The 14222-nt window shown below is 34.6% G+C and overlaps 1 protein-coding gene across 2 annotated transcripts in view; it reads right to left on the reverse strand.

Moving 5' to 3' along the window:
- Positions 1-14222, reverse strand: part of LOC145293221 (terminal nucleotidyltransferase 4B-like) — a 165684-nt gene that overhangs the window by 23445 nt on the left and 128017 nt on the right. For both annotated transcript variants that reach the window (XM_080139775.1, XM_080139767.1), the window contains exon 5: positions 9251-9346. In XM_080139775.1, the coding sequence (XP_079995901.1) occupies positions 9251-9346 (96 nt within the window). The remainder of the gene's footprint in view (positions 1-9250; positions 9347-14222) is intronic.

Genomic DNA, 14222 nt, shown 5'->3' on the forward strand with positions numbered 1-14222 from the left:
TTTTTATTTAATTCAATATCTTAGGACTTTATTAATTATCTTTAAAATAGACCCAGAAAACTTTTAAAGGATTTTTACAATGAATTTAACTTCAAAATTTAGCTGAATTGGTTAGCTCGCCGTAAAAACATTTTTCATAACTTGTTTCACGTGTACAAATATTTAGGAAATGAACTTTAGTCTCTAATCTTTCAAATACAATCAAAAAAGTAAGAAACCTACAAAAAAAATTATAAATCGGCTTTCAAAACTAGGTATCTATCTTTATCCACCCATTTAAATAGTAAATAAAATACTGATTGCCATTTTCCTATTTTTTTAATAAAAGGATTCTGTAAATTTCAGAGCAAATCTCTTAAAAAAAAAAAATGAAAAATACTTCCTTGCAAAACATTTTTGATTACATTGAAATATTTTTGTCAACTTTAACTGTAGATCGTTTTTTTTTTCCTGGGCATGGACACTAAAGCTACAACTGCCATCAAAATGAAATCTTTCCTCCTGTCCACTACTATAATTTCTGGCTGCAACAAGTGAGCAAGCATCATGGCGCACAAACTTTGTGAATGTTTCACTATTGACTAATGACTCAAGAAGAGCAATTATTTTAAAGAAAAAATAAGGGTATGTATTTATAAAACAATGAATACTTGTTTATTAAAATTATCAATAGAATTGATTATGCAGTACTTAAACCTTTTTTTATTAACAAAAATATTAAAAATTATATTCAAAGGAAAGATTCATTCTCAGATCAATTGCAGACAATTTCTCTTGGAGTGACATAGATATACAATAAGGATCACAATTATTAGTACCCCTAATTAAAAATGAAGTTTTTGTCCAAATGAATTGGAATTTCATGGATAATTAAAAAATAAAAATAAAAATTTAAAATAGAAATTTGAATTTTGTGGAAAAAAAATATTAAAAAAATATGCAGTTTTCTAACAAAATACAAACTAAACAGAAGAAAATTTTCTATTGGACTAAGATCAGGACTGACTTGGCCATTCCAGAACATTTGGTTGTCATTTAACCATTTCTTCACTATATTGGCAGCATGTTTGAGATCCTTGTCCTGTTGAAGCATCATTCTGAACCTAGTGCAAACTGTCTAGCATCCTTCTTGATGTTTTCCTTGATTTTTAGATACTGCTTTTTTTTATATGATGCCATCAACTTTGACTAAGCTGTTTGGGCTATGAGCAGAGAAAGAATCCCAAAGCATGATGCTACACTGCCAATGTTTTACAGTGGGAATGGTGTTCTTAGGATTGTAGGCTTCACCATCCTTCCGCCAAACCCATGAAGCATCTATTTGCTGAAATAATTCGTTTCATCTGTTCACAAAATCTTTGAGAAAAATAGAGAGGGGGCAGTCCACCTGGATCCTAGCAAACGTTAAACATGCTTTAAGATGTTTTTAGTGAGAAGAGGAGTCCTTCTGGGTCATTGTCCTTTTTAATCGATTTTCATGCAAAGCGCTTTGCAATAATTACCTATGTATTTCAGTACTAGATACTTAAAAATTTTCCAAAACTTTTTAGAAGTGATTCTTGGGTTTTGATTCATTAATCTTGAGATATTTCTTGCACATCTAGCAGACACTTTTCGCTTTCTTGCATGTCCAATCAGGTTTTTTTTTTATTGCATGAAAGCATTTGCATTTTTTTTAATGATACTTTGTATTGTTGAAAGCAAAAACATGAGACTTCTTAGAAACGGATTTATACTTCAGCCCGTTCTTATGGTAATTGACAATCACATTCCTGAGGTCAGAGTTCTTTTACCTTATCAAATTTTAGACAGACCCTTCTGTTAGACACTTCCCACAAAATTTAATAAAATGATTTTTCCTGAACTACAATGAGATTAGAGCAAACATATGGTACAATAATACTTAAAATAATGGCTATGATCACAGAAAGTAAAAAATTAATTAATTCACCTAAAAAAGATATAATTATGAACATCACTGGTTTCACAAATTAGCATAAAACAGCTATTGATTACATTTTCCTTATTCTTTTATTGATTGATTGATTGATTGATTGGTTGGTTTTACGGCATATCAACCTATGTGGTCATTTAATGCCGGAGTCCTTTTTTTTTTTTTTTTTTTTAACTTTTTTTATTGGGAGGGGGGAATGACTTTTTCAGCCTTTCCTCCCTTTTTTTATAAAATTGAACTAAGAAATTAAATGTTGTATTTATACATGGATGTGTATATTTGGGTGACTTTAAATTTCCTTAAATTTTCTTATATAAATTTACTTTCCTTAGGTATGCTAGAATATTTGCTGAGTTGACCTTTTCAAAAAGGTCTTCCATATTGCTTTCTGTATAATATAATTTTCTAGTTGGGGCAAGGTCATCACACCCAACTAGGATATGTTTTACTGTGAGTGTCTCCTGGCATGGGATGCACTCTGGCGCCGATTCTCCATTTAGTATATAAGAATGAGTAAAGTTGGTGTGCCCTATGCGCAGCCGAGTCAGTATCACATCTTCTCGGCGTGATCTCTTGATGTCCGGACATCGTTCCTTAAGTTCAGGTTTGATTGAGTATAATTTGTTGCCCTCTTGCTGACTCCAGCACAGTTGCCATTTTTCCTGTATGTATGCTTTTATCTGGGGTCTAAGATCAGTATGTGGAATCTTAAAATTGTTAGTTGGAAGGTGAGAAGATCTTTTTGCAGCTGTATCTGCCCTGTCATTGCCTTTGATCCCCACATGGCTGGGGATCCAGACAAGAATAATGTTTTTAGTAGTTGAAAGGATATTGATTTTTTCTATTAATTTTGTTGTTAGTGGATTTTCTTGTTTTTGATTTTGTATAGATAATAGGACTGATAGAGAATCTGTGAGAATGATGAAGTTTTTGGTGGTTTCCTCTGAAATTATGTTGAGTGCTAGATCGATAGCTATAGTCTCTGCAGTGAATATAGATGCTTCATTTTGAAGATTTCTCTTCATTGTGGTTTTATGGTACGTTGCTGCACATCCAGTGTGATTGTTGCTTTTAGACCCGTCTGTGTAGATAAAGGTGTAGTCTGAATATTGTAATTTTAAATGTTGAAGTTCGTCGTGGTATTCAATAGGGTTTGTGGTAGATTTGGACTTTTTGTTTAGGTTGAGTTTTATTTCAACTTGTTTCATGGTCCATGGGGGTGTTTTAGGCAGTATGAAGTTGTGAATGCTGGAGATTGGAATTTTCGATTCTTCAATGCTTTCCTTCATTCGGAGCCCGAACGTTTTGATAGTTTTTCTTCTCATGTTAAAGAGTTCTTCATATTTAGGATAGAAGGTACATTGGTATGCAGGGTTGTTTGGGCAAGACTTCAGTTTCAGTAAATATTGAAGGGCTAACTTTTCTCGCCTTAGATCTAGTGGGGGTTCGTGTGCTTCCGTGTATAGACTGTTCACGGGGGAAGTTCTGTATGCTCCTAGTGCCAATCTTAGGCCAGTATGGTGAATAGGGTCTAGGCTTTTTATATATGATGTTCGGGTTGATCCATATATGAAACAACCATAGTCTAGCTTTGAGCGGACTAGTGCTCTGTAAAGTTTAAGGAGTGTTTCCCTGTCTGCACCCCAATCGGTATGTGCTACCACTCTCAAAAGATTTACAGCTTTGTTACATTTTTTTTTCAGATAGTTTATGTGTGGGATGAATGTTAACTTTTTGTCAAATAAAATCCCTAAGAATTTGTACTGGTCAGTAACGGGTATGGGCATTCCTTCCATGGTTAGGACAGGATCATTATGCATGTTCTTTAGTTTGCAGAAATGCATGCATTTCGTTTTTCTTTTGGAGAATCTAAATCCATTCTCTTCCGTCCATCTCATTACTTTGTTTAAGCACAATTGAAGCTTCCTTTCTATTATAGATATATATCTAGATCTACAGCATATTAGGAAGTCATCCACATATAGGGAGCAATCTACCCCAGGGTTAAGGTTTTTTACAATGTTGTTAATTCGGATACTGAACAGGGTCACTGACAGTATACTCCCTTGAGGTACTCCATTCTCTTGTTCTTTCAAGTCCGAGAGAGCTGTGCCAACCTTTATTCTGAACCGTCTATTTTTTAAAAAATTTTCAATAAAAATTGGCATTCTGCCTTTTAGTCCAAGCGCCTTCAGATCCCTTGTAACACCGTACTTCCACACAGTATCGTAGGCTTTTTCCATGTCAAAAAACACTGCTGTTAAATGTTCCTTCCTTACAAAGGCTTCTCTGATGAAGGTTTCAAGTCTGACTATGTGGTCTATTGAACTTCGGTTTTTCCTGAATCCTGTTTGAAATTCTGTAATAAGATTCTCTGTTTCCAGGAACCAGATTAGTCTTTTGTTTATAATCCTTTCCATGGTCTTACAAATGCAGCTTGTTAGAGCTATTGGCCTGAAATTCAATGGATCTGAGATGTTACTTGATTGGGATTGGATGTTTGAGTTTTCAGATTTGGGGATTGGTATTATTGTGGCCTCTTTCCAGGTCTCAGGTACGTTTCCACTGGACCATATAATATTGAAAATTTCAAGTAGGTATTTCATTGAGGCTTCTGGAAGTTTTTTGAGGATTTCATATGGAATTTCATCGGGCCCTGTAGCTGTGTCATGGGATTTGGTTAGCGATTCTTTTAATTCAGGCAAGGTAAGAGGTTGGTTGTATTTTTCAGTATTTTGTGATTTAAATAGAATTTTCTTTTTCTCTTCCTTTTCTCTAATCTTTTTGAATTTCTCTGTTTGTCTGTCACTTGATGAAATTTTTGATAAATTATCTGCCAGGTTATTGGAAATGTCTTTTTGATCGGTGTATATTTTGTTGCCTTTAGAGATGTGGGATATTGGTGTACTACTACACTTTCCTTCTATTTCCCTCATGTTCCAAACTGTTTTCGCCTTGGTATTCACATTAATTTTGGATATATAATTTCTCCAGGTTGTTCTTTTGGATTCCTTTATGATTCGTCTGGCTTTTGCTCTGTTGTTTTTGAAGAAATCCAGATTTTCGCTTGTTGGATACTTTTCGAATTTTCTCAAGGCAGCTCGTCGAGCTCTGATGGCTTTTCTGCATTCTTTTGTGAACCAAGGTTTGTTGTGATTGTTGGTTTTGGTTGTTTTCGGTATGGTATTATTTGCTATGTTTGTGAGTGTTTTAATGAAGTAGTTCAAATGGTCATCTCCATTCTTTTCGATAATTAATTGGTTTTTGCACTGTTCCTGGAAGTCTTCCCAATCCGCTTTATGTAGGTTCCATTTGGGTGTTTTTTGTTCAGTGCTAGTACTTAGACTTTCCAGGATGATTGGGAAATGATCACTCCCACAGGTGTCATTGTGTACTTTCCAGTCATAGTCCATATATATGGAAGGATCACATAAGGTAAGGTCAATGGCGGTGAAAGTACCTGTTGCTGGGTACATATAGGTGTAGTTTTGATTATTAAGGAGGCATAGATTATTTTTATTTATTATGTTTTCTATTTCTTTTCCTTTTTTATTTGTTTCTTTACTTCCCCATATTACATTGTGACTGTTGAGATCTCCTAGTAGAAAAAAGGGTTTAGGGAGTTGTTTTATTAATTGAGTTATCTCAGTTTCGTTGATTGTATCTTTTGGCAAAGTGTTATAGTTCTATGTAGTTATGATTGTATCTATTGAGCAAAGTGTTATAGTTCTATGTAGAGTCATTGAAACTGCAATTGCTTGCAAGTTTGTGTTTATATTTATTTGTCTTTGAGGGACTTCATTCTTCACAAGTATTGATGTGCCTCCAGAAGCTCTGTCTGTATCTTTATTTATGTAGTTGTAAGATGTGTAGTGTTTTATGTTGATGGTATTATTTTCTTTCAGAAAGGTCTCCTGTAGACAGACAAGTGCTGGGCTCATATTTGTTATTAATAATGTGAGTTCATTTTGGTTTGCTTTTATCCCTCTGATATTCCATTGTAATATTTTGTTCATCATTTGGAATTGTGTTCAACTTCCATCGTCTCCAATCCCTCAAATCTATTTTCTGTCGGAGTCCCTGTTCGAGATATAGATCGGGATCTTTCTTTTCCTGTTTTTGTTTGTTTTTTTTTTTTGTCTGGGGGGATTTTTGATTCTTTTCTGGCTTGTGATGTGTTTGATGGTTGTTTTTGTAGAAATGGTTTGTGGTTTTGTTTCTTTTTGTGGTTCAGTAGTGTCTTTACTTAATATTATCCTTGGATTGGTTGCAGACATTGCACTATTCATTTTCCTCATTTCTTCTAATAGTTCTTTCATTTCCTTTATTAGTTTGCTTAGGACATCAATTTTCTTGTCAGTTGTATCCGTTACATGTATATGACCATTTTGATTGTTGATTGGATTAGTTTTTTTTGTTGCATCTGCATATGTTTTAGTTTCGATGATTTTCCTGGCCTCTGGGTAGGATATATTCTTTATATGTTTTAGTTTGGTCACTTCTTTTTCTCTTTTCCATATTTCGCAATATCTAGAGCCAGCGCCATGGTTTCCCAGGCAGTTGGCACACTTGAAATCTTTTCTGCAGTCAATGTGTGGGCCGCTTTCTCCACATCTTCCACACACTGGTAATCGTGTGCACCGATCTTGATGGTGTCCAAACTTCTGGCACTTGAAGCATTGGAGGGGGTTTGGAATATAAATTTCTACATTTATTTTCATATATCCGACTTTCACTTCTTTGGGTATGGTGAGGGAATCGAAAGTTAGTATATATGTATTGGTATCGATTTTCTCACCGTTTTTTTTAATTTGAACTCTGCGAACATCTAACACATTCTGTTTCTGTAAGTTTGTCCGGATTTCCTCCAAGGGACAAAGTGCAAGTTCGTGGCTTTTCACTACTCCTTTGCAGGTATTTAGGGTTGGATGTCTGTAGCATTTGACTTTGATGTTTTCAAATAATTTTAGTTTCAATATTTCTTTAGTTTGTTCTTCGTTATGGGTTTCTATTAGTAGGCTGCCGTTAAATTGTTTAATAGACTTTGGTTTTAGAGTTTTAAGATTTTTTTCAATTTTAAAAGGTGATAGTTTGCTCAAAGGAGTTTCCTCCATTGATTCTATTACTACGAATGTTGAGTTCCTTGGTTTTATCGTCTCTTCGTCAGAGCTACTGATGTCAGAGACATCAGAGTGGGTTCTTTTTGGGTGGTTGGGTGGTTTTTGGGAGGAATAAGCCATATATTTTGTTTTCTTTTTTCGTCATCTTTGTTCCCCACCCACCTCGGAGTCCTATTTGGGAAGAGGCTGGGGGGAAACCCATTCGCCCAGCCTCTACAGGGATACAATGATGATATAACCGACTTTGGTGGTATCATAATGATTATCTGTTCTCTCTTGATATTGCTATGGGATCTGTAGCAATCCTGAGGGGTTTACAGCCTCGTCATCGATATTCACACCTAATCGATTGACCCTCAGCCACCGCTTTCCATCATATATTAGGGAGTAGGGTTATTTGTGGGAGAGGGGGATGTGTTGTATTAGTAGTGGGTTTTTGGAATGGGCAATATATGGTGGGGCTTGGCGTGACTGGCCGATTGGTCGGATCGGGCCTCTCCGACCGCCCGTCTAATCGAAGTAAGGGCCAAAGTAATGTGTTGCGGTGCCTAAACTTCTATGTATCCTGGTTTAGGTTCGCTCAATCACCAGGATCACGTCCTAAGACTTTACGGGTAGCAACCCACGGCTAACTGGTTGCCCCATTGAGGGATTTTTACCCTCTGCAGGGGGACAGTCGGTTTGTTCTCATGCCCTACCGACAGGGCAAAAAAATAAATAAATAAATAGATAATTTAATAGAATATATTTGTTTTCTTTTTCTTTCTTTTTTTGTTGTTTCTTTTCCTTTTTAAAATCTGTTTCTATTTAACCCATAGTTGGGACCCTAACCGGGTCAGGGTGGACCTGGGAGCAATGGCAATTAAGAGGTGGCTCCACACTCCCCAAGCCCGTAAGCTGGACCTCACCATCGGATGTAGTTTAAGGTCATATCCAGGACCGGGAGTAAGGTAGGAAAAAATAAAATAAAAGGAGGGGGGGAATAGGCTGTTGTTTTTGTTTTTGCAGAACATAATTAAGTTTTACAAAAAAGATCAGAAAACAAAAAAACGTTAATGTAGGTGCATTTCGTCTCAGGAAGCCACAGGGCAGCCTGATCTGGTAGCACCAGCTTATTCTTTTAAAAAGTTCTGTTTCATCAAAACCATATTGTTAAAACACATTATGATGCTTGTCTGAGAATGAAGCATTTTAAGAGTGCATTTAAGTAAATGAGCATTTTTCCTAGAGAGATGAATAATTACAGGCTTAATATATATATACTAGCATGGGTACCTGGCGTTGCCCGGGTGTGATGTGTATGTTGAGGAAAAAAAAAAAAAAAAAAAAAAAAGTCAATTTTTTTAACTTTGACCCCTTACATTTATTGTTTAGGGCTCTAAGTTATTAAGTTAGATCCATGTCCAAGGAACCTATTCCTAAAATTTCAAGTGTTTAGACCCCAAATTGTCGGAGGAGTTTGGTAGAGTTCTCAAAGGTTAAATCATTGAACTTTGACCCCTTAACAGCCAGATTTCTGGCAGAAAACCGATCACATAGATTTTCCCAAATCTCAGTACCCTGTATATCAAATATCGAGTCTGTAGACTAAAAATTGACAGAGTTATTGCGTAGGGAAATGTACACACACAGATAGACATGTTCACTTTTATAGATATATAGACTAATAGATTAAACAAAAATATACATGTATGCATAAATATATATGGAAACAATTTTTTGTTTACTGTAAAGATTTTACGCAAATATTATGCAAGTATAAATCATGTAGAATATCTGCATGAATATAATTACACGTAATAGTTAACTATATGATCATCCCATAAGAAAACCGAAAAAAATTAATAGGGAATTAAAATGAATGTTTAAAAGAATATGCCAATTAGCTAGATCTTTTGCTACTGAATGCAATTCCACAACCCATATATAACAAAAATGTATTTTCTTTTTAAATAGATAGAAAAGAGGATTTTTGATATGAATATCAATACACACAAAAGAAAAACGAATTTATAGGTGCATATATATATATATATATATATATATATATATATATATAGTTTATATGTTAAGTTTCATTTTCATTCAATAAACTATCTTGAGAACATCTTTAAAAACGAAATATAAAATATATAAACAATTTTCAGTTTCCATTGGATCGAAAAGTTATTCTCACCTTGATAAGTTTAGCACTTTTTACCCCGTTACGCATGTTGAAGCTGATATCAACTTTGACATCAGTCTCTCTGTCAGTCAACTTTACAATAGGGACCTGAAAAGACAGACAAATATTAGTTTAAAAAAAAAAAACAAAAAAAAACTTAAAATTTGGAAACTTAACATTACCATCATGTGAACAGTGCAACAGGTAAAGTGGTTAAATAACAATCAGTTCTAAGTGACAATCTGTTGAAGGTTCAATCCTTACTACAGGTGATATTAAGAAATAAAAATTTAAATTCTACCTAATCATGGCTGATTAACCCTTTGTATTTTATGTGGGTAGATTGTTTTTGTTTCAAGTTGTAATTCTGTATAGATTCAGATTAGACAAAGATTCCCCCAAACCAAACAGCTACACCTGAAGGTCGGCAGTTACATCAGCCAAAACATGAAAATAACATCCAAGATGAAGAACAGTAGTTCAATTAATACAAATTATCAAGCTTCATCTAAAAAATTCAGAAATAAAATTAAGCATCAGATTGTTAAAGTTTGACCTCCAAACCATTGCATTTGGCAAATTGATATTTGATTTTGATTAACGATTACCTTATTTAATTTCACTCAGAAAGTACTTTCTCGTCTAGGAAGTTAAACTGGGTCATTTTCAGGTTATGACCTAAATTATGCCAGCCACTTAAAAAGTAATCCAAAAATTTTCATACCCATGTCAGATGAAGAATTTCGAGATATATAACACTCATTTCTTTAAATTTTCTGGATATCACGTGTGATAATTTGTTTGCCAAAAATATTTACCACGCCGTCTTTATGCAGATGCTACAAGGTCTTTTTCTTGAAATGCTTGAACTTTTCATGACTCATAATAGATTCAAAGCAAGTCTAATTGTAATTTATATAAAAATGCTTCATTTTTTTATTAATAGTTTAATTTCTTAAGCAAAAATTCCAATCATTAAACTTTCAGAATATTGATACATTATAAGTTTGCACTTTTACATTTTACATGATATTCTATTGTCATGTTAAAAATTATAAGTATAATTTTTTTTTTAATTTAATATTGAGCTCATTATTTTCACAAAAAAAAAAAAAAAAAAAAAAAAAAAAAAAAAAAATGTTGATTTGATTTTTTAGTTATTTTTTCCAAAATTTAACAAATTGATATAAATTTCTTCCATAATTAAAATTTAAGCTTTCAGCTAACTTTTACATTATCATGCTAAATTACAAAACATGCCAATATAATAAGATGAAATACTGAAGGGACACAAGAGAACATTCTTTTAATATTAGACTAATACAGCAAAACGTTACCACTGTCAAAGAGGGAAGAGTATCAGAAATGTATACACAATGTGATACTGTATGGAAGTGACACCTGGTTAGTAAGAATTGAACAAATGTGTTATATAGAGAGAAATGATACAAGAATATTATATGTAATGTTGAGTCTTACAGTCTTAGATCTGGCAACCTCAGAGGAAGATTGAACAGTATGGGGAAGAAATGTGAGAAGAGCTTTAGTTTGGTTAGATTTTAAAAAATGAAGAGTTCTTGGGTTAGGTGTAGAACAGTTGATTTAACAGTGTGAGGCCGGAAGGAGAAAGCTAAGGAAAACATGGAGCAGTTTAGTTTTACGACACATCAACCACAGTGGGTCATTTTATGCCAGATATGGTTTATGTGTTTATAGTTTGTACAATGTGAAAGTGATTAGTTTAGATCAGTAATAGTTTGCTTAATGTTATTGCTGTCAAACCAATTTCTGTTAGTTTTTGCTTTATAGGAGATGGAATATTTTTCTTTTTTTTTTTAATATTATTTGAGGGGTAGGTACTTCTTTGAATAACTGTGCAAGGGTTGTAATAGCTTTTTGTGTGAATGTTCTTATATTTATTTCCTGTTTTTGTGATGGGTTTATCATCCACCACAAAAACTGGTAGAACAGAAGGAAAATATTTAAAAATTGTGGAATGGATGGATCTGACCACCAGAAAGCCACCTGCCAACAAGTGAAATGCGTAAACTGCTAAGGCTGACTGAAGATTCTGTGAAGCATGGAAGAGAAAAAGAGATGACGAAAATTAAACACACCCAGAACATCTCCTTCCCAGAAGCTCGAAAAATAAAGACTTCCTATCCAGCCCACCCTTACTCAAGAGTAACTAGAGTACTGCAAACTATTTCCAATTCTGAATGTCAAAAATGTGATGATCTCATAACACTGACAAATACGAATTCAAATGAACTCCTAACCTTCGTAAAAGAATTACAGTCCTCCACTCAACAGTCTAAACAATCCTCACCAAGACCCTACCTACACAAAAAAAAAACCAAAAAAAAACCCAAGAGCAACAATTACACCATCACAAGACTCACAGCAAGAAAAATTAACACAATGTCCAAATTCTTCCGAAATCAAGACCACCAATTTAAAAAAAAAAAAAAAAAAAAAAAAAAAAAAAAAAAAAAAAAAAAAATCTTGATATACAGAAACCACACAAACATACAAAACAAATTTCAGTATAAACAGTTCTCACGCAAATCCAAATGTCATGAGAACACAAACAAAAACTACAAATGTAACGCCTGAATTAAGCAACAGGTATAATACACTACAAAGATGGAATGGGAAGAAATTCCTCTAAACATCAGGAACAAATCTCAGAGCAGAAGATTCTCAAAAACACAAGAATTGACACTAAACCATTGGTCACATGGTAATGGAAAAGACAAAACAAAAAACATAATACAATGGAACTATGTAGGTATAAAACCTAACTACGATGAAATAAAATGTAAAATCACAAACTACAACCTGATATATGCTCGCAAGAAACTACTCAAAGAAACAGACATCACTTTTAAAGGATACAACACATCAAACAAACAAAGCAACAATCGATAACAGACCTATTCGTCGCAACGCAATTATAACCAAAAATCAAATATCACATGTCATACTACCACTACAAATGAACCTCCAGGCAATAGCAATAAAAGCTTCTAATCACAGAACAATCAGCATCTGCTCAATTTACATCCCTCCAAAACAGAAAATAAACCTAAGAACATTCAGGAACTAACAGAAATTGGTTTAACAGCAATAACATTAAGCAAACTATTACTGATCTAAACTAATCACTTTCACATTGTACAAACTATAAACACAAACCATATCTGTTTATTCATGTCTGATTGCATTATTTTGAATAAGCAATGTTATCAGTTTGACACATTTCAAAGACTATTTATTCTTCGTACAAATAAGTGATTAACCTCAGTGATCGGTATTGAATTGGTCAACTATAATTCCTGTTTGTTTATAACATTGTTTTAATACCAACTCTTTACCGTCTTTTCCTTTTGATTGTAAAAATTATGTTTTGTGGCTTATTAAATGCAGATGCCTCATCTCCCACTTAGGACCAGTTAACAGGGAGATTTGACACAACATCTCCAGATAAATATCATTGCTTCTTATAACATCAGCCTTTTTTTTTTTTTTTTTTTTTTTTAATGGAGAGTAGAAAACGTATTGTGGATGCGCTATCGGCAGCTCCTGTTACTCTCGCTTCTCCTTATTTGTCCCTCAGTCCTCATTTTTTAATGAGTGATTTTTCTGACAAAGGGAGAAGAAAAAGCTGTTTTCTAGGTTGGCAGTATTTTGTGCGAACAGTTGGCAGAGATGGTGGGAATTTTCTGTTTCTATGTCTATCCTTGTAGCCATGTCACTAGTAAGGGTGCTGGAGGTAAACGTTTTATCTGGGCTGACGTTATCCGCCTGATAGTCAGGAACCCGAATCTTGGATTAACCACTAAGGAGGCTGTCCTATCAGCAGGTGCAAAGTACTGGGGCTGCTGTATTGCCATTTGGTGAATGGATTCTGGACTATGCAGTAGCTTCTGGTGGGGCCTATCGATGCCATATTAGTGGGTAATTGTTACAGCTTTACTTTATCATGAGCTACAAAAAAAAAATTCTTCGTTTCTTTTTCTCTCTTAGTTTCCCCTCTCTGTCCTGCTCTAAGTAAATCTGACGACCTAGTCCAAATTCCAAAATTTCATCATGACAAGTTTTTAAAAAAAATACACGATTAAACCTGGTTCTCCAACTTACAAAGTAGACCCCTACTACCATGTCTCCTTCTCCAACATCAGGGGTCTACGTTCTAACCTTCCAGAGGTTGAAACCCAATTACAGGAGACTAAACCAGACCTTTTATTTTTAAGCGAAACTGGCATTGGACAGGCTATTTCCCTAGAAGAGTTCGCAATTAAAGGATACTCTAACTTAACTTCTAAATCTGACCCCCAAGATCGCCATGGGCATGGAATATGTGCCTATATTAAAGATGGCTTTCCATGTGGTAAGGACATCTCCAGGGAAGATCCTAACTTACCCTATATGTGCTTCCGAGTTGCTTTAGCTCACACTACTGCATTTATATTTACTCTCTATCGCCTCCACAACAGCGGAGTTTCTATCTTTAAAAACATATGAGAAAATTGACCAAGTCCTATCTGCTTATCCTTCAGCTAACATTCACGTATGTGGAGACTTCAATGTTCACAACGTCGAATGGTTGACCCACTCAAACAAGACCGATGATGAGGGTAGGTTTTGTCATGATTTCTCCATTGCCTATGACCTCACTCAGATTGTTCATGAACCCACCCGTGTGCCCGACAATGACGGCCAGTATGCGAGCCTACTAGACCTTTTTCTCACAACTTGCCCTGAACTATGTTCAGTTTCTGTTCTGTCTCCACTTGGATCTTCCGACCACTCTGTTGTATCAATTAAGATAAAAGTGAAATGTAATAAGTCCCCAGACGTACTTCTCCATCGTACACTATATCGATACACTAAGGCTGACTGGGATAGCTTCCATACATTTATATCGGATCTACCTCTGCGTTCCATGTTTAAAAAGGATGTGTCCTCTATAGTATCAGAC

This window comes from Euprymna scolopes, chromosome 2 (assembly GCF_053919585.1).
Source record: "Euprymna scolopes isolate OS-2025 chromosome 2, ASM5391958v1, whole genome shotgun sequence".
NCBI lineage: Eukaryota > Metazoa > Mollusca > Cephalopoda > Sepiida > Sepiolidae > Euprymna > Euprymna scolopes.